At 39.1% G+C, this 21,762-nt stretch overlaps 1 protein-coding gene across 2 annotated transcripts in view; it reads left to right on the forward strand.

The window, feature by feature from the left end:
• The window catches only part of CTNNA2 (catenin alpha 2), a 1,104,237-nt gene extending 1,097,410 nt beyond the window's left edge, over positions 1-6,827 (forward strand). For both annotated transcript variants that reach the window (XM_070429588.1, XM_070429589.1), the window contains one exon: positions 5,635-6,827. In XM_070429588.1, coding sequence (XP_070285689.1) covers positions 5,635-5,922 — 288 coding nt within the window. In that variant the 3' untranslated portion in view covers positions 5,923-6,827. The remainder of the gene's footprint in view (positions 1-5,634) is intronic.
• The last annotated feature ends 14,935 nt before the right edge of the window (positions 6,828-21,762 follow it).

Genomic DNA, 21,762 nt, shown 5'->3' on the forward strand with positions numbered 1-21,762 from the left:
ATTTCAAGTGTCCCTTTAATAACTACATGTAGCACAGACACCTGAAATCCAGTCAGTCCAAAATTAAACATAGCATTGTACCACCTCATCTTCCCTCTTATTTCTATCATCTGGGTTAAGAGCCTCAATACATATCCAGTTGTACAAGCTAGAAATTTGAGAGCTGTCCTTCATTGCCCAACCATTCATGTCACCAACAAACTTCTATTTCACTCATTAAAGCAAGTCTAGATATCCTGACCACCCTGAAGCTTTCTTTTCCTACCCTGTCCCTACCTGACTCCAGCTAGATTCCCCATTCTCTCTGTTCCGTTAGCACTTGACATCCTACTAAAGCACTTACCACAGAGCCCAGTGGTTGGCAGAAAATAGATACACACTGGGTGTCTGAAGAAATACTTGGATGAATAATAAGTAGGTAGAAAGATGGAGTGACAGGCTTCAGGGTAAAGAGTAAATGAGAATTCAACGTTACAAGAAATGTAGTTGCACTTTCATTTAAAAGAGCATGGTTGAGTCATGCAGGCACAGTTGTTTCTATGGAAACGGAACACCTCTTGCAGTGTAAACCTCTTCTTAATGAAATAGCACAGAACTTAAGACCTGGGGTTTTATAACTCTTCAGATGATCATGTAAATTTTGAGTTAAGCCCTTTTCATCTTTTGACGTAAGGACTTAGGTAGCACAAATATCAATTAATGGCAGAATCACAATTCATTAAAGTTCTCCCTCTAGTATTTTCTTTCCATTCAAAATACAAAACGAGAATGGTATATGGAAAGAGATGCATTAGAAGCTGAGTGGGGTTAAGCAGAGGCAGAAAAAGCCCATTGAAAGGGCTGTGAAACAGCTCTCCCTGCCTCATTTGCTTTTTCATGGACTGCAAGAGAACAAGATGTGAAGAAACATCTGTTGCCTTTTTAAAATAGCACTTTGATATTTTAAAAGAATAGTGACAGAATTAGGAGCAGCCTAATTCCTGTGGTTAGGGACAGCAGACACCTACGAATTGGAATAGAGAGAATTAGTCTAGCACAGCCTACTTGATTTGGGGGCTGTGGATTCTTCTGTCATGCATGGCTCTGGGAAGCAGCATCTGTGAGCTCATGGGCTCTGGAGTTAGGCTGCATGGATTTAAATCTTGGCTTCTGTACCTCTTATTTGTAATGTGATGCTGGACAAGCTGTATGGCTCTCTAAAACCTAGTGGAGCATAAGAGTGCTTCCTGTGTCAGGAGTGGTTGTGAGCTCGAATAAGAAAAAGGATTCTCAGGGAGCTGGTCCAGAGATTGGCTCCTGGTTGCATTTTTAAGAGTGGATGAAAATTAGGAGTGTCTCTTAGATATAGGAACTAAGTGGAACATCTTGTAGGAATAGAAAGGCCCTTAAGCAGGGAAAATACGCGTCTCTTTTTGCAGAAAAGCCCAGTGTCTATGCAGGCCAGCATGAGGAATAGCTGCGTTTGGCCCACTTTTGAAGCTATTTTAAAGCTAGCACAACCAGCCTAGGTAAAGCCATAGAACACCAGTGAGGGTACCACCAGTCCTTACAGCTGTGCAATGAACATGCTTCAGAGAGAAACCAGCAGGTCTCAGATGCCAGGCACTGCCACCAAGAGGGAGAACCCAAGGCAGGAGGACATCCTAAAGGCTAGGAGAGACTGGGGAGGGCTGAGCAGGAGCACAACCGGGGCCAGAAGATCCAGTTATAAAGAATTCAGGCTCTGAGGATGAGACTAAAAATCACAGACCAGGTGAGATGGAGGCTGGTGTTTACAAGCTGTTCACAGGTTTAAAGGAGAGGCTGTCGCCCACACAGAGGTGATAATTGAGACAGGTCCATTTGAATGGCAGGTAGTCACTGAGAAAAACAAGACCCTGGAGGTCAAAGGATGCTTCAGAGAAGTGTAGTGGTACAGAAGGTGGGCTTTGGAGAGAGAGAGTACCATCCTAATCTCTGCTTTGCCAGTTACTGCAGGGCAAGTGAGATTACCTCGCTAAACTTCAGTTTGCTCACTTGTAAAATGAGGGTAATGAAAGTTCCTACTTCAAGGTTTTTTGAAACTTAAATCATGCAATTTAATTAAAAGGACTAAGGCATAAGCCAAGCACCTGCTAATTGCTCAATTAAATGTTGGTGATTATTATTAAAACTTTATACAGAATCATTTGCCTGTCTTGTTTAAAAATGCCATGGTTAAGGTATAAATCACCAAATAGAATGCAATTATGTTAAATAAGTTTTCCAAAACCTTGTATTAAAAGAAAATCTCCTGGCCATGTAGTTTTACTCTTTTTCATGCATTTTTTTTTTTAAGGAAGTGAACTTTTTAGCAAAATGTGCCACTTGGAAACCAGGTCTCAGTGCTATTTTGGACAAGCATTAGGGAGACCTATTTTTAAATAAAACAAATTCTTATTGTACTGATAACTATTCATTCAAGTGTGTATAGGGCATATGGAAAAATTATCCTTTGTTTTAATAAAAAGTAAAAATTTTAATTTTAAGTGGGGCTGATTGTCTAGGGCCGTGGTCGGCAAACTGCGGCTCTCGAGCCACATGCGGCTTTTTGGCCCCTTGAGTGTGGCTTTTCCACCAAATACCGACTTCTGTGCATGGGCCACGAAGTTTCAATCACACCCTACGTGTGCGCCCGCATGTGGTATTTTGTGGAAGAGCCACACTCAAGGGACCAAAGAGCCGCATGTGGCTCACAAGCCGCAGTTTGCCGACCACTGGTCTAAGGATATATTTGTTCAAGGTTAGTTGGCAGGTCCTTCCCCTCCTTCCTTTGCCTGGCCACAAAGCGGTACCTGCCCTACCAGGTGGCTTGAATGAAGTAATTGGCTTTATATTTCAGAGCTGCCTCACTCTCCACCAATGTATTAGGTTTATTCACAGGATTCCTGCTTCAGGCTGGGGGAGCAAAGGGGTTCTGAAGAAGAGACAGGCTATCATATTTTTGCTGCAGAATTAGACACCATCTATCTGAAAATGGAATCTGTGGTAAAATCTCCACATTACTCTTCTCTTTGGATCCACTCAATTTTCCCAAGATTTGCTTTTTGGGAACCATTTCATAATACAATAGACATGTCCCCTTCTACTTCTACTAATTTTATTGCTCTGAAGCAAATCAACAGAATTCCCCTACTATTATATCATTTCACCCTCTCTTTACCCATAGCACACAATAGAATTAACTTTATGAATGATTATTATTTTTGAAACCTGACAGACTTATAGGAAACCATCAATTGGCCAAAGGGTATAGTATCTAGCTTAAGGAAGCATGACTGATCTTCTAATTCTCCCAACATTAATTACTGTCATATCTATTTCCTTAGTTATTTATATTTCTACCTGGGAGTATTAAAAAGATGAAAAAATGAAATTCAGTCAGATAACTGGCTATGATGTTACCAAATTCACACATGGTGAAAGTTCTGAACTCAATGGATGAAATAATGAAACCCATAGACTATGGGAAGTCTTACTTCAGTGGTTCTCAATTTTTTTCCATGCAGAAGAATCCCCTGGATTGAAAGTTTTTAAAATCAGAGCGTTTTGCATGGGCCTGAGGAACTGCATTTCTAACAGGTTCCCAGGTGATGCTGACACAGCTGGTTCAGAGACTGTTCTTTGAGAACCACTGCACTAATCCACCCTTAGCCTCTCTTAACATGAATAATCTAGAATTTTCTTTTCCATAGCTAGCTGTAAGAATTTAGGCTGTATGAACTAAAACAGTCTGGGTTAAGTAGTTATTTTGGTATCTGTGCACCTTGTACAGTGTAACAGAAGTGGTAAAGGAAGTAGTTACTCTACCCGTTTGGTTGATTTAATTCACAAAGCAAGTCAATTATAATATTTGCTGAATCATGGCTCTAATCCACAAATCACTTTACTTCTCTACATTATTCTGAGGTCAAGGTCATGTAATACTGACATTTAATCTTTTTTTTCCCCTCAGTGGTGAAACCTCACTTCTATGGTATTTCAAAGAATTCACACATAGAAAATATCTTTAACCCCAATTATCTGACTCTATGAGGTTTTTTTGTTGTTGTTTGTTTTTTTGTTGTTGGAAGAATTGAGGTCGTCATAAAATACTTAGCATAATTTTATTTAACCTTAATTATGGATAGGGGACAGCATGTTCCAGATCACAACTAGGGACACACTTTGGTCTCAAGAAATGACAGGAAGCTAGAGTGTAGGTTGCATCACACAGGGAAGTCACAGCATTTGGGGTCCCTGAGCTTGAACCCTTTGCTAATCATCTTGTCCCCAGAAGGTTGAAGGCCTGGCTTTCAATTCTCTGATGCAGCTACAGTCCATCAATTACAGGTCATACAACAACCGGGAACCACATTACTTAGGAACATCCTTGGATCACTCATCTAACAGTAATGGATACATTTCCTTAGTTGCTATTACAAGAATTTGGATGAGCTATCAAACTATGCTCAAGCGTCCCTGAGGCTGGAGTCCTATATTCAGTCCAGCTGTTATTTCTTTCCCTTCACTGGGTTACATGTACGATTTTGGCTGAAAGGGATTCTGGGAAATGTAGTTTTGATATTTTCCAGCATCTATGGTTCAGGAAGTAAAGGAAAAAGAAGGCTGAAACATACTGAATGGTCTAGCCTACAGTACCACACTGTCTAACTAGCTAAAAGCAGAAGAGAAATGGCCTTAAAAAAATCCCTGGCCTGAGGGTCTGGGGATGAGCTTCTACACCTACTGTGCTCTGAGTTGTCATAGTGTTTTTGAAATTATCCTGCTGAGCAACGTGGCAGTATGGTACAGTAATCCAGTCTGTGAGGACTTCATCGCTTACGCTGCATAAAACCATGGAGGTTACTAGACCACTGCATGTGCCAGTCTTCTTATTACAAAATAGCAATGACAATAATTGCCACTTCATAGATTGTTGTGAGAGTTAAATGGGGAACTACAATGGTGTTTGGCACACAGTGCTAAATCAATATTTCATTAACACCAGGACCCGGGTCTCCCTGACCTACAACAGCCTGGCACAATTATTGATATTCTTATAAGAGGTATATTCAAGACCTGAGAATAGGTAAATGGATACTCAAGCTTAATAAACACTTAAGCAAAAGCCAGAACACCCATGGGTGTTCCTCTGCTTAGCTGCCTGCATCCCTACCAATACTAACCTGAAGATGAGGAAATAACCTATAAATAGATGTATACTTCTGCTGGGGGGGGGCATACAATTACAGTATAACCCCAATACCTTTAATTCTTCAGTATCTGCCAAATGCTTTTCAAACATTTGAGTGAATGTTTCTATTACCAATCAGCCTAATGTAGTAATATAAGAGTAGTAATATGAGATACTCTACTTTGAAAAACTTTTGTTAACATTGGAATTCTTATGTGCTCAAAAGAGAGTTTTGCTTTAGAGGTATCTGGACTTTAATAAATTATGTATCATAGAGTAACATTTTTTCTTTCTTTTTACCTTGGGAGAAGATAGATGACCTAATCACCTTACCATGTAGTCATTTGCTCCTTTGGGGCAGTGTTGTATAGTTGCACAAGCAAAGCTTTGTTTTAATTGTGAACTTGCACCTTGACTAACCCAGGTGTATCTCACTCTAGCTGGACAGCGCCACGTCGCTCATCCAGGCAGCTAAAAACCTGATGAACGCTGTTGTCCTCACGGTAAAAGCATCCTATGTGGCCTCGACCAAATACCAGAAGGTCTATGGGACAGCAGCTGTCAACTCCCCTGTTGTGTCTTGGAAGATGAAGGCTCCGGAGAAGAAGCCCCTTGTGAAGAGAGAAAAGCCTGAAGAATTCCAGACGCGAGTTAGGCGAGGGTCTCAGAAGAAACACATTTCGCCTGTGCAGGCCTTAAGTGAATTCAAAGCAATGGATTCCTTCTAGGACAATAGGCTTTCACAAGAAAGCCTTTTCTTTCTTTCTTTTTTCTTTCCTTTCCTTTTTCAATCCATTTTTTGTATGCATACCTGCCGACTTGTGTGCCTCCGGCATGGGGAAATTATGGGAGCGGAGTCTGTTTGCATGCAGGATGAGGTGGGATCAATCCTACTGACCCATCTGTAAGCCTGGAGAGGGGACGGGGATGCCCTGTCCTGAGGTGGCACAGAGCTGTTCTTTGCAACATTCTCATCAAATCTGGTGAAGAGTTTGTATCACAATGTTTACGGGAGTGGGGGGGAGGGGAAAAATAAACTTAACGCTACAAGAGCAAATTCTAATGCATGCAGGAATCATTTGGTTGGCAGGTATATTAAGTGAAAAATCTGGAAGTGTTAATGGTAGAACATAAAGCTTGTGTTGCTTCCATTTCGATGCAAAAATGTCCTAGCCAGTATGCTTAAGTGTGTGGCCCACAAATGGAACAACTGAACTATGAAGTCCTATCCATGATATGTGGATGTTTTTTAATGAAGGGGAAACTAACTCCTCCAGCCTAAATATGCTTCTTTTAATCTGTATCCTGTTCTTTCTCTTCTAGTAGTGCCATTACTAGTGCTCATGCTATCTATCGATTTTTCCCCGTCACTGAAAACAATAAACATTTATTTGAGATGATTATAATTCTTCTGTGGGCACTGGAAGCACAATAGAGTGTTCGATCTTGCTTTTACTTTTTTAAAAAAAATTGAACGATGATTTTGCTAGAAATAGGAGGCCCAGTGGTTGGATGTTAGAGGAATGGAAACTGACAACGTGTAAAGGTTTAGAGGCAAATACATAGGTGTAGCTTGGAGTGCTGGTATCGACTATGGCATTGTATCCACTAACTCAAAATAAACGCATTTAATCTTGACAACTGAATGTTTTCTTTCTTTAAGTGCATATTTAATAAAAGATCAGAACATCTTGTTTGTTTTTAAAAATTGAGGGTAAAATAGGTGATATAAAAAAAAAACCTGAGTCACCCTGAGAGTCCAAGAATTGTTTCATTTTATATTTTCCATTTGTTTTTATTTACTTTCAGGCTGAATCTAAAATGAGACAGTCATGTGTTAGATTTTTGTGGGCCATGTTCAGCCCTGGGCTAAACTGAAGAAACTTAATGGGTTCCCAGAGAGAAACTGAATCCAATATCTGCCCATTAATTTCAAAGTATCTTATTCATTTCAAACAATTTTTAAGCTAAATTGTGAACATAGGGCCTCTGTCTCATTACTAAGAAGAAGTAGTAGTCTTTCAGCTATGACCAGAGGGTGAGAAAGGGATCCCAAATATTCATCTGAACGCCCCCAAATCTTCCCATTTAAATGATGCCTATAGGTTAGCAAGTTAAAATATGTCTCCAGAAGACTCCTGGTAAAATATGTATATGTTTCTTAGCAATGTGAAAACCCACTGGGACGAATCTTGCATTAGATTCAGTGCAAGGTCTCAATGAGAAGAGACTGAGGACTTATGGAAGGAGAGAAAAATAGTCCAAAATCTTATTTAGACATGGTTCTGCTCAAACCACTGCCAACCACCACTGGGTGGTGAAATTCCACTCAGGTTGAGAACAGTCAGGTGGAGAAGCCACAATAAAAGCTAGAAGCTGATTTTTAAGACTAATCATTAGCTCACTATTTCCACAATCCTGCCCCCTTAAAGTGTGCAGACCTAATACAGGCCATATATGACAAGTACATAGCTAACATCATACTCAATGATGAAAAGCTTTTCCTTTAAGACCAGGAACAGGACAAGGATGCCCAATCTTGCTACTTTCACTCAAGGTAGTATTGGAAGCCCCAATCAGAGAAATTAGGCAAGAAAAAGTAAAGGGAACCAAATAAAAATGGAGGAACAAAAACTATCATTATTTGCAGATGACATATTATATACAGTAAACCCTAAACATGCAACCAAAATAACAACAACAAAACAACAACTGTTAGGAATAATTAAGTAATGTAGCAGTATATAAAATCAATATACAAAAACCATCTGTGTTTCTCTACACTAATAATGAACTAAGAAAAATAAATTAATAAAACAATCTTAACTGCAATGTCAAAAAAGAAAATACCTGGAAAAATATTTAAGGACATGAAATGAAAGAGATTGAACATAAATGGAAAGACACTACATGCTCATGGATTGGAAGAATTAATATTGTTCAATTTTCCTTGCTCCCCAAAGCAATCCACATATCCTATCTAATAAAAGATAAAAAGGGTAATTGACTGTACCTTCGCTACGCTTCCCATCGAATAATCAGCGAGATATGCAAATTAACTGCCAACAAAGATGGCGGCCAGCAGCCACACAACTGAAGCGAGCAGGAGGCTTGCTTGCTCCAGTGATGGAGGAAGCCAAGGTTCCCCACCTGCCGCAGCCGGCTCTGAGCTCCGAAAGCAACAAAGTTTCAATTATAGAAGCTAAACAAACCCCAGATACCTGCTTTCAGCCGGCCGTGGCCACAGAGCCAGCCCTTAGCTCCAGTGACAACAACAAAGTTTCAATTATAGAAGGTAAATAAATCCCAGAATAAAAAAAGAAAAGATAAAAAGGAGGCTGGGAGCTTCAGTCACCGGCCAGCCTGAAAATGGCCCTCAGCCCCTCACCCAGACTGGCCAGGCACCCCAGTGGGGACCCTCACCCTAAAGGGGGTGTGGTCAGTCTGAAAACAGCCATCAACCCTTCATCTAGGCTGGCCAGGCACCCCAGTGGGGACCCCCACCCTGAAGGGGGTGTGACCAGCTGCAAACAGCCATCAGCCCCCCACCCAGGCTGGCTAGGCACCCAAGCGGGACCCCCACCCTGATCCAGGACACCCTTCAGGGCAAACCAGCCGGCCCCCACCCATGCCCCAGGCCTCTATCCTATATAGTAACAGGGTAATAGGCAAACTGACCCTCCCAGCAGAAAGACTGGGAATGACTGGTCACTATGACACACACTGACCACCAGGGGGCAGATGCTCAATGCAGGAGCTGCCCTCTGGTGGTCAGTGCGCTCCCATATGGGGGAGCTCTGCTCAGCCACAAGCAAGGCTGCCAGTACAGTGGTGGTGGCGGGAGCCTCTCCTGCCTCCTCAGCAGCGCTAAGGATGTCTGAATGCAGCTTAGGTCTGCTCCCCACTGGCAAGTGGACATACCCTGAGGGCTTCCAGGCTGCCAGAGGGATGTCTGATTGCCAGCTTAGGCCCAATCCCCTGGGGAGCAGGCCTAAGCCAGCAGGCCTAAGCCCAAGGGGTCCCAGACTATGAGAGGGCACAGGCCGGGCTGAGCGACACCCCCCCAAGTGCACAAATTTTTGTGCACCAGGCCTCTAGTCTATATATATAAAAGCCTAATGTGCAAATCGTCCTCACAGGAGTTTGGGAGTTTGATCACTCCCTATGACATGCACTGATCACTAGGGGGTGGTGTGGAACGAAGGGAGGCCCTGGCCAGCAGTTGGAAGAAAGGCTCTGGCCAACAGCCGGAAGGCCCAGATACCCTATCCATGCACGAATTTCATGTACTGGGCTTCTAGTTTAGTATAATCACTATCAAATTTTCCAATGTAATTTTTCATAGAAATAGAACAAACAATCCTAAAAATTTGCATGAAATCACAAAGAACCTCATGTAGGCAAGTCAGTCTTGAGAAAGAACACTCCTTGATTTTAAACAACTATATAACAAAGCTATAGTAATCAAAATGGTATGGTATTGGCTTAAAAACAGACATACAGATTAATGATCCAGAAGCAAGCCTATGCTTTTATGATTAATTTATGACAAATGAGCCAAAAATATATAATAGGTAAATGACAGCCTTTTCAATAAATAGAGGTTGGAAAACTGGGCAGGCAGATACAAAAGAATGAAACTGAACTATTTTACACTGTACACAAAAATTAATTCAAAGTGGATTAAAGATTTGTATGTAAGACTTGAAACTAAAAAATTCCTAGAATGAAAATAGTAAGCTCCTTACCATTGGTTGGTCTTGGTGATGACTTTTTAAATCTGAAACCAAAAGCAAGGGCACCAAAACCAAAAATGAACAAATGGTACTACATTAAACTAAAATATTTCTGCATAGCAAATGAAAACAACAAAAATGAAAGGGCAACTTACAGAATGGAAGAAAACATTTGCCACCTTATGTTGAGGTACATTCCCTCCACTTTGTTGAGAGCTTTTATCAAAAATGAATGTTGAATTTTGACATTTTTACATGTATGCTTTAGAATCTCTATTATCAAGTTTATTTATTGTTAACTTTAATTTAGAATATAATTATCATTTACTAGTTTCCAAATACTACCTCTTCCATTAATCCATACCCAAATACTTTAGTCCCCAATATGTTCTGCCTTCTCTGGTGCTTACACAGTAGTTATTTCTCTGCCCCACTCATTAGTCACATTATGATTTCTTGGCATACCTATAAAATTATATGTACAGATGGACCACCAAGAAAAGTGAGCATTAAAAACACTGTGATTTTATAAATTGTAGTCCCTAAATTTGCTGGTACTAGAATGTAAGTCATTTGATTATTATTGCTTTGCCATTACATATCAACCAAATCAAAGAGGTAAGTACTTACTCTGCTTGAAGGTTATGGCACTTTTAAAGGTAATGAAAGGAAGAAAATTAACTCTAAAAGGCTGTTGTTAATCATTATTTTAATAATACTAGTGCTGTGGAGTGTTATTAGCAAGATGGTGAACTAGGAAGCTCCAGGCCTTTGTTCCCCCATGGAAACACAAATGAATGACATAGTGACCAAAGTAGTTTTGGGGAAATTTTAGAAATCAGTTGAGGATTTGTAACAGCCAAGTGGACGTCTAACTAAAAATACTAAAATAAAATAAAGCAAAATAAAAGAAGCCACACTCACAATGGAATAAAATTTTGGGACTTGCCTATGTCCTTCCCTTTCTCTGGCATAGTGTGGTCAGAAGGAAGCTGTCCAATACCTGGTTCTTCCCATGTAATTGAAGGAAATGAGCAAAAATTGTTTGCATTGTCCTAACCTCTCCGGAGACACTCTAGGGACTGCTTTCTACCTTCCCTAATTAGGAGCACTGGGGGAAATGGTGGCATAGTTTGGATATGAAGTTGGAGGCCACTATAAACAGTTGCAGGCACCATGGCATGAAAGAGCTGAGAGGGTGCAACAAACCTGCAGGCTCCTGGAGGCAAGAGCTTTTGACAGAGGAATAAAACATGTGAGACCTTGAGAAGAAGCAGTGGCGAGTCTCTTAGGGGACATAAGACATTTAAAGGCAGCTATGACTGTGAGGAGATTGGGGGGGAAAGAACATACACAGGCCCAGAGAGCAGGCATGCTTAGAAAGGCCAGAGAAGACCATAAGCCTTCATGCCAGGTTGATTCCTAAAGGTTTTTCCCTTCAAAGATTCAGTCCATAAAGACTGGGAGAAGTAACTGTTTCTTCAAATATCCAACTATATGTTTTCTACAAATGACATTAGGTCTAAGGAAATACTTAGGTTGAAAGTGAAAGGATGGAAAAAATATTCCATGCCAATAATAACCAAAAAAAGGAGTGGCTATCCTAATACCAGACAAGACAGACATTAGGTCAAAACTGTTACTACATACAAAGAAGGGCACTGTATAATAATAAAAAGATCAGTGCACCAAGAAGATATAATAATTATGGTCATCTATACATCAAACATAAAAGTTTCTAAATATATAAAGCAAGCCTGGATAAAATTGAAATGAGAAATATCTCTAGAATAAATAGAAGGAAATATCAATACCCTACTTTTAATAGTGGGTAGGACACTTAGACAGAAGATCAATAAGGAAATAGAAAACTTGAACAGCATGATAGAGGAGTTGGATCCAACAGACATATACAGCATACACTTTTTTTCTAAAGTGCAGATGGAATATTCTCCAGAATAGTACATATTTTAGGCCACAAAAAAACAATCAATTTTAAAAAGATTGAAATTATATAAAGTTTCTTTTCTGATCACAGTGGAATGAAACTAGAATCAATAGCAGAAGGAACAATGGAAGATCTTGAAATATGTAGAAAAATAAATAATACTATTAACCAGTGGGTTAAAGAAAAATGTCACAAAAGAAATCTGAAAATATTTTGATAAATAAAAATAAAAGTATAACATACCAAAACTTATGGATGCAGCAAAAAGACTGCTAAGGGGTGGGGGGGGATATCATTGTAAATGCTTACAGTAAAAAAAGGAAGAAAGTCTCACATCAACAAGCTAAATTTATACCTCAAGGAACTAGGAAAACATACAACTAAACCCATAGCTAACGAATGAAGAAACTGATGAAGACTAGGTAAGAAATAAATGAAATCATTTATACCCAAAGATATGTGCACCCCTACCTTCATTGCAGCATTATTCACGGTGGCCGAAACATGGACACAACCAAAGTGCCCTATGATAGAGGACTGGATAAAGAGGATGTGGTATATGTACACAATGGAATACTACTCAGAAAGGATGAAATAGCATCATTTACAACAACATGGATGGACCTTGAGAACATTATGGTAAGTGAAATAAGTCAGACAGAAAAAGCTAAGAACCATATGATTTCACTCAGATGTGGGATATAAAACTGAAACTTATGAACACAAACAGCAGTGTGTAGTTGCCAGAGGGAGTGGGATGGGGGAAAGGGAGTCCTAATATGAGGTGACAGAAGATTTGACTTTGGGTGGTGGGCACATGTGCTATATAGAGATTTTGTAATTTAGAAATTCACACAGGAAACCTATATATTCTCGTTGACCAATGTCACCCCAATCAAATTTAATTTTAAAAAAAGAAAACAGAAAATAGAAAAACAAAAGAGAAAAAATTAACAAAACCAAGATTTGGTTCTTTGAAATAAATCAACAAAATTGACAATCCTTTAGCTAGATTGACTAAGAAAAAAAGAATACCCAAATAACTAAAATTAAAAATAAAATAGGGAACATTACTAGTGATTTACAGAAGTAAACATAATTACAAGAGAGTGCTATGGACAACTGTACACCAATAAATTGGATAATTGGAAGACCTAGAATAAATGAATTCCAAATAACACAAACCTAACAATACTGAATCATGAAGAAATGGAAAATCTGAACAGACCCATAAGGAAATGTGGTCAGTCATCCAAACCTCCCAATAAATGAAAGTCCAGGGTTAGATAGCTTGACTTGTGAACTCCACCAAACATTTTAAGAAGAATAAACACTGGTCCTCCTCAAACTCTTCCAAATAAAAAAAAAGGAGAGAACACTTCCACACTCAATCTGTGAGGGCAGCATTACCCTGATACTAAATCCATACAAAGATACTATAAGAAAAGAAAACTATAAACCAATATCCCTGATGAATATTAATGCAAACATTATCAACAAAACTTGAGCATTGAACAGCACATTAAAAGACTTGCATAAGCATGATGAAGTGGGATATATTCTAGGTATGCAGGTATGTTTCAACATATAAAATCAATCAATGTGATACACTACCTTAATAGAATGAAGGAAAAAAAAATCACATGATCATCTCAATTAATAATATAAAGGATTTCACAGAATCCAACCTTCTTTTATGATGAAACACCCAAAAGCTAGGAATAGAAGTTACCTCCAAATAGTATGTGCCACTAAGGGGTATGTTCTGACATGCTCAGACTCCAATATGGCCATCTTCTAAATTTCTGTAGGTTTTTATTTCACCATTTCTGACACTTCTGTGTTTTATTAGGGCATCTAAAGTACTTGTCATTTCCTATTCACAAGGTCATGATAGGATTAATATAGTGGACAAGAATTATGTTCTGTGAATGTCAAAACAATTAAGGTCTCTATAGTCTATGTTCTCTCAGAGGTTAAGACATGGGTTATAATTTTAATATGAGTAAATAGGTCCTGTCATCATACCCTCATAAATGCAATTTGCATCTCATCCTCCTTATTCATTGCTATTGAAAATAACTTTATGTCCAGATCAACAGCCTCATACAAAGTGTTAGAGATCTGGTAATCGTACTCAGTAAACCTGAAACTTTCCACTTGGGAATTTTCAGGGAACAGACTGGTTAATTGAATAGGGATAGGACAGATATGACTTCCTCTGCATCTTTTAAGGCCTGAAGGATTATACTAAGCTCTATAGCTCCACCTGGGATGTGGTATTGCTTCTGATTTACCATCATGGCTGGAGGAGTCTCAGGAATTTCACTTGGCAATTTCAACCTTCATGACATCTACCCCACAGGTCAGAGAACAAATGTCATTAGTTACTAAAAATATCCATCCCAATCATTCACTGTAGGAAGAAGAAAATAACTCTCTGGTGTTGTACAGACCCATTGGGCACACTGACCAAGACTTAAATAGGGACTACATGTCTTCTCTGGCCTTCGTAAATCTCCATTCTAGCCAGGATGGGAGTGGGGATGGGAGCATGATTACATTCAAGTTCCTGGTCATCGGTGTCATTTCAATAACTCGTATGTATTTCTGTTCTCTAGTAAAGTTTCTAGTAAGTGGACACAGTTCCCTTGGGGAATAATTGAGGGCTATTTATTACCTACATTATATCTGCATTAGGGGATTTGCTCCTGGGACTGAGAACTGGCTCCATCTAAAAACTGGATGAAGGATCATAATTTTCCATTATGGTGCTGACCTTAATCTTCTATTCTCCTGTTCTTCATCTTGTTGAATACATAAGTCAAAAAATACCACCGTTTGCTAGCCATATAGCTTGTCTCTAGTAGCATATTATTTATTAGGCATTGTCACACATCTCTGTAGTTGGGGCTCCCTAGTTACCATTCCAGATGTTTATTACAGTAATTACATTGCATCTTGTCTCGGGTGCTTATATGTTCCAACCTGCCTTATGCTGTTCTGGAATCCTATCACCACGATGGATTTTAGGGACCCCAGTTAGAATAGATGCATCTCCCACCATCAAATTTGGCCTACACAGTACAATCATCACTGAGTTGATCAAAGATGTTGGAGTTCTCCGTTCCCTCACCTTCATTTATTACTTTCATAAATGTAATATCAGCAGTGATCAACTCCATTCTACCAGAAATAAAAATATATTATTTATTTTTCATTGTTCACCAGAAGAACTGTGGGCTCGAACAAACCCAATGGACATTAACTATCCTGCATTTCTGGGTGGAGCTTGTAAGCTTCAGAGGAATTGGGGAAAATCCAACTGAGAAAGGTCATACTAGTTGACTCACAGTACACCCTTGAGGTGGGATTTGTCAGCATAAAATGAGTCTGAACTCAGAAAACTATCACTGCTATGAATTAAACCAGACAAAGGCTGAAGGGGTCCAAAGATGTCTGCTCCAAAGGCTCTGTTGTAGGTGTGGACACGATGCTCTTATGGAGGGAAGGGCATATCAAGGTGTCTGGATACTGACAGAAAGAAAATCTACAGAATCACTGATGGGTGAATGGTTGTCATCAGAGAAATGTGGTCAGAGAGAAAAGAGGTTTGATTTATACTCTTTCTAAACAACTAAAAATTGCAGATACACAATGGATGGAAACTGGAAATTTAAGCATCTGGCCAAGAACATGGGTAAAGTAGTAGAATCGACTGTAGGTCTTATTTAAGAACTGAATTTGAGATCTCACGTATAAGAAGAATAAGGAGCTCCAGATCACAGATGTGTCAGAGTTCAGAGAGGAAGACCCACTCCTCCCCACATACACACCTTTGTCTGCCATGGAGAATGGGGTAAAAAGCACCCCATAATTTGGGATTTGGTGGCATAGGAAAGGTAACCTTGTCTAACTTCCTGTATTACCCAATTAAATTTTTAGCACACGTCACTTACTGTTACTTAGAATTCTTTGGAGGAGGTTGTTAAATAACTGTTAACTACATAAACCATACATAATTTTTTTCTTTAAAAAACATATTTAGGCCATTACATATAATGCTCAAACTCTCCTACTTTTACTTCCGATCTGATCCGTGTCTGTTTCTTTCCTCCGCAAAGGTAGCCTCTAATGTGAGATTATAATGAATATTGCATTTTTCTTTATAATTTATAGACATTAACAAGCCCACATGAAATATATAGTATTTTTAGGAATTTTTATAAGCATACTTTCCAAATGCCTGTTGTAAGAGTCCTAGCAAGAAGGCGAGGCAGATTATGTCTCTGTTTTTGAGTATTGATCACCCCAGGAGTGCCCGGAAATGGGGTACACTGGCAAAGACAGTAATCCTGAGAGACTAAGTTATCTGGAGTACTTGTGGAAAGGAATGGGAGACTGTGTGGTTATGTAATAGATTCGGGGGAAATGTGAGGTTCAACCCTGGACCTGGAAAACATCACATTAAGGTTGTTCACAAAATGTTTACGAAGTGAAGTAAGCCAGACACAGAAAGACAAATGCTGTATGATCTCACTTATATGTGTCATCTAAGAGAGTCAGAGTCATACAGAAGAGAGTAGAATGGTAGTTTCCAGAGGCTGGGAGGAGGAGGAAATGGTACAAAGTTTTAGTTATGCAAGGTAAGTTCTGGAGACCTCCTATACAGAATAGTGTCATAGCTGTCAATTACATGCACACATACACATAATGTAATATATATATATATATATATATATATATATATATATATATTAAATCATATACCTAAAATTTGCTAAAGGTAAATGCTCTGTTAAAATTTTTCATAAGTTATAACACAGGGATCAAGAGGAAACTTTGGGAGGTGATGAATATGTTTATAGCCTTGATAGTGGTGATGGTTTCAGGGGTATAACATTATCTCCAAACTCAACAACTTTTATATGTTAAAAAGGTACAACTTTTTACACATCAATAAAAGGTTTAAAAAGTACATATTTGAGAACAACCTAGTATCATAAATCAATCCAGTGCTGACGGTGCACTGAGGAGACACAAAGAATGGCCAGTCTTATCCCACAAATAAACAGAAAGAGGGAAAAAACAACTGAAGACAAGATGTCTCCGAATCTGGCCGTGCCTTCATGGTTCTGCTCCGAGCAGAGAGAAGGTGACTGGGTGAGTGTCTGTCTGTTTTGTGAAACGAAGAAAGAATGACGTGTTATGGGACGGAGAGGCCAAGGGCCCCTGGCATGAAGGTACGTGGGAGTGGGTGGGGAAGAGATCACCCATCACCATAAGAACATTGCTCTTGAGACCAGGACATAAGGTTTAAGAATGTTATTATCTTTTCAGTCTGAATCCATCACTCATATCAGACCAGAATACATCTCTCATTTAATTAACAGTATCTAGAATTTCAAGTGTTTCAGCAATAATATTCAGAAACAGCTTCTGCAAACAATGATATTCAAAGGGCAATGTAGGAATTTTAATGAAATTAAAATTTTCATATGAAATTAAAAAAATGTGAAAGTTGTTTACATGATCAAAAGCAGGAGTTGGCAAACTTTTTCTGTAAAGGGCCAGGTAGTAAGTAAATGTTTTCAGCTTTGTTGCTCACTTAAGCTCTGTCCCAACTACTCAACTCTACTGTTGTGGTGTAAAAGCAACCCAGACATGACATAAACAAGGAAGCATGTGTGCTCTAATCAAACTGTGTTTACAAAAGCAGTTGGGAGGCCAGATTTGGCATCTAGGCCACAGTTGGCCAACCCCTGCTCCCTCTCTTCCACAAACTTTCAAAATATTTAACATTTCACAATTAATACTTTTATTTTTCAATTTGAGAGTATTCCATCTTCTGATGCCTCTTTCTTATTAAGATGTTTAATTGATTTTTAGAGAGAGAAGAAGGGAGGGGGAGAGATAAAGAGAAACACTGATGGGAGAGGGAAGCATCAATAGGCTGCCTCCTGCACCCCCACTGGGGATTAAGCCTACAACCAGGTCATTTGCCCTGACCAAGAATTGAACCAGCAACCTCTTGGTTCATGGAAAGATACCCAAACAACTGAGCCACACTAGCCAAGTTATGAACATAAACTAATTCATGACAACAACCATAATGTGTTCTGTGAGTTGCAAATTTAGCATCAATTCACTCATCAGTCATTTATGGAATGCTACATTTGTGCCAAGCACTACTCTAAGTGCCGGTAAAATGGAGATTCACTACTGGTTCTAAAGAAGCTGATAGTTTTGTGATGATGGACAGATAAACAGAAAATTAAATTATAATGCACTACTAAGAGGTATGTTCAGAATTCAATAAGGACAGCACACTTCTAGCAAAAGCCTTGTAGGAACCTGGTGCTGGGTGAGTTATTTGGATGGTGGGGTAGGATGGGGTGGGGGTTCAGGGGTGTTAAGGAGATGTACATATCCTATTTTTCAGACGGTGCAAGAATAGCTCTGTATCTGGTGCTTGTTCCCATCTCTCGCATGTGGGGTAGCAATTCTGGGATATGTTGGAAGCATGCTTGCTCCTCTTAGAATCTCCCAGGTCCCTCCCATGGCTCTGTTCCCTCACTTGGAGATGGATTTCTCTTTGCCGTTTCTCTTAAGGTGATGCTGAGTACCAGGTTACTTAGAATCTTTTTTCTGTGCCATCGTATGGCCCAAGATAAGTTTTTCAATCTTTTTAAGTTTGAATATTCCACACTTTAAAATGAATACTTGTGAGTGCTAAAGAGGTCCACCAAAGGGATTCACAGGTTAGGAAAAAGTACCAGATGGGAAGAGAATTTATGAAGCATATTCTATCCCTGAGGCACTTTCACTTACAATGTCATGTACAATCCTCACCCCAAACCCAAGAAGAGTTACAAGTAACTCCATTTTCCAGACGGTGAAGTTGAATCTCTGAGGCTAAACCACATAGCTAATACGTGCAAGCCAAAATTCAAATTTAGGTCTGTGATATTTTAGGTCCCCACCTTCTTTCCATGTGCCTGTTAACTCCTTCAGGTTCATAACATCCGAAGACATACACTGTGCTCAGAGTCTAAGTCATAAATACATGAAAAACAAAAAATGAAAGGAGCTAAAGAATGCAAATGGTATATGTGTATATATATACATATATGTATATATATGTATGTATATATGTATATATATGTATGTGTATATATGTATGTATATATGTATGTATATATATGTATGTATATATGTATATATGTATATATATATATATATATATATACACACACACACACACATACATACTGGGGGAAAACATTACACAAAACAAAGGAGGGTAAGACATCAATGGGCTGTGTTGATAGAAAAGCATAATAAGAAAGGGTGAATTTAAATTGCATTGTAAAAAAGTGGTGTGTGTGTGTGTGTGTGTGTGTGTCAGAGAGAGAGAAAGGGAGAGAGATTCTGTAACTCTGGTTTTACAAGGTCTTAAATATGAGATGTAACAGATTAGAATTTTTTATTTTGTAGATTCCCTAGAATCCATGAGTGGGACACATACTTATCATACTGATTGGAAAAAGTCTCTCATTTAGCCAGAAGTGGGTTTCAATCCTCATTATCTTATTCACTAACTATGAGTTCTTCTCTATAAGAGCCGTAGTTTCTACTTCTGTAAAATTGAAGTCATTATGATTCAATTTGTAATTTAAAATCATTCTCTATGATCCAATCACCTTCTGCATAGTTCAAAGGTTAAAAAAGATGTTTTAAGAATCACTATTCCTGCATCTTTCAAGGTCTTTTAAAAAAAGTTTTTTTATCCCTACCTGAAAATATGTTTATTGATTTTAGAGAAACAGAAAGGGAGAGAGAGAGAAACAGCGGTGTGAAACACCCATATGAGAGAAACATCAATTGGTTACCTCCCATATGCACCCTGACTAGGGAGTGAACCTGCAACCCAGGTATGTGTCCTTGACAGGGAATTGAACTGGCAACTTTTTGGTATATGGGATGATGCTCCAACCACATGAGCTACCCAGCCAGGGCTCTTTGAAGTTTTTAATGGTGACGTTATTTCCTTTAATTTTCCCAGAATTGCATTATTGTCTTAGATTTACCATTTTGGAATGAAGTGTTCATATTTATTTTTTTCCTACTCTAATATGCCTCATACCTATGGATCGGTGAACCTAGGTGGCAATTAGATCAGTTTCAGGACGTTATTTATTCCAATCATGCACTAAGAGACTAGAGGGGGAGAAATCATAGGGTGTGTCTACAGAACCACTTTACTAATTGAGAATGAGTGTTAGGCCAAATCTTCACTGTTTACTAGATCTCCATCAGCCTCCACCCTCCAGAGGAACACAGTGTCATTCCAGATCTCCAGGATTAGCACCAAACATGATCCAGTATCTAATAATCCCTGAAATGTCTGGTAATTTCTCTTTTGCCAGTGCTCTGACACAGGTCTTTATAACAATACTTTTGAGGATGATCTACAGCAAGCATGTCAAACTCAAAGGCTAACACTGGCCAAATAAACGAGACATGCAACCCCCAGGCCACGAGTTTGACATGCTTGATCTACAGTATATAATTGTGGCAGTATCATAATTTCTTTCCCCAAGGGTCCCAGCTTCATCTTCATTAAAGGGGATCCAAGCCTGACATGAATTTGCACTGGGAACTAGACTAGAGATGTGACACTCCACTGTGGAGAGTCAAGCCTTATCTCTACTCACCAGATCTAATATTTTTCTGATTTTACAGATGGAGTAACACTTTTGTCAACATGGCTGTAGGTCCCTGGCTGTTGGAACCTGGTATATTTATCTTTCCATTTCAGTTACAAGGTGGGGGGGGGGGCGGATTGGAGGGGGGAGGAAGGAGGCTAGAAACACAAAAACCGACCAGAGCCAGCCTAAACCAAATTGGTGCTGAATCTGACCTCTAGGAGCCCTTAAACCTCATTATACCCTAATTATAATACATCAGCATGCTAACTGACACACCCACTGCTGCCAGGACAGACCCCACTCGGACCATATAAGGAAGAAAAGGGGTGGTGCTCCAATTCCAGGAACAGACCTGCCCATACCTCAAAATTAATGCATATGCCTCCCCCCATAATAATCTCCCCAGACTTCACCAAAATGGAGGTGACTGTGAGTGACTCCCTCTTCTCTGGGAACACTTGGATATTTATCTATTTTATTCCTAGTGACACCATGGTAAGTTAGTCAACACAAATATCTCTAAAGGTGATGATTAATTAGGCCCTGCTCACCTTACAGAAGTTGCACTCACCTTATATCTGAAAATTAAGCAGGAGCCAGGGTCTCTGCCAATATGGGATTCCATTATTCTGATTGAAGTTAGGAAATTCATCTCAATATCACCATCTCCTACCTGCATCTCAGTATACAGAGGAAAGCCACTACACTAAGCTGTACAAGGATGCTGGTGTAGTCATGTATATTTGGAGATCTTAGTAAAATGAATATCCTTTGGGCTTCTCAAGAGGCCTACTGGACAATGGCTTGCTCCAAGAAAAAGAACTAAAATAATTCTGATTCCTTAAATTTTGGAATTATTTTCTGCTACTAGGGAAAGTCTGCCTTCTAAACTTCACATACAATGGCATAAAGACAGTCTATTCAATACATGGTGTTGAGAAATCTGAACAGATACATGAAAAATAATGAAACTAGACCACTTTGTTACACCGTATACAAAAATAAACTCAAAATAGATTAAAAACTTAAATGTAAGGCTTGAAACCATAAAAATCTTATAAGAAAACATAAGTAGTAAAATCTCAGACATTTCTTATAGCAATATTTTTTTCTAATATATCTCCTTGGGTAAGAGAAACAAAAGAAATGACAATACACCAAATTAAATTTTTT

Source organism: Myotis yumanensis, unplaced genomic scaffold (genome assembly GCF_028538775.1).
Source record: "Myotis yumanensis isolate MYYU_CA2020_CCGP unplaced genomic scaffold, mMyoYum1.0.hap1 SCAF_11, whole genome shotgun sequence".
NCBI lineage: Eukaryota > Metazoa > Chordata > Mammalia > Chiroptera > Vespertilionidae > Myotis > Myotis yumanensis.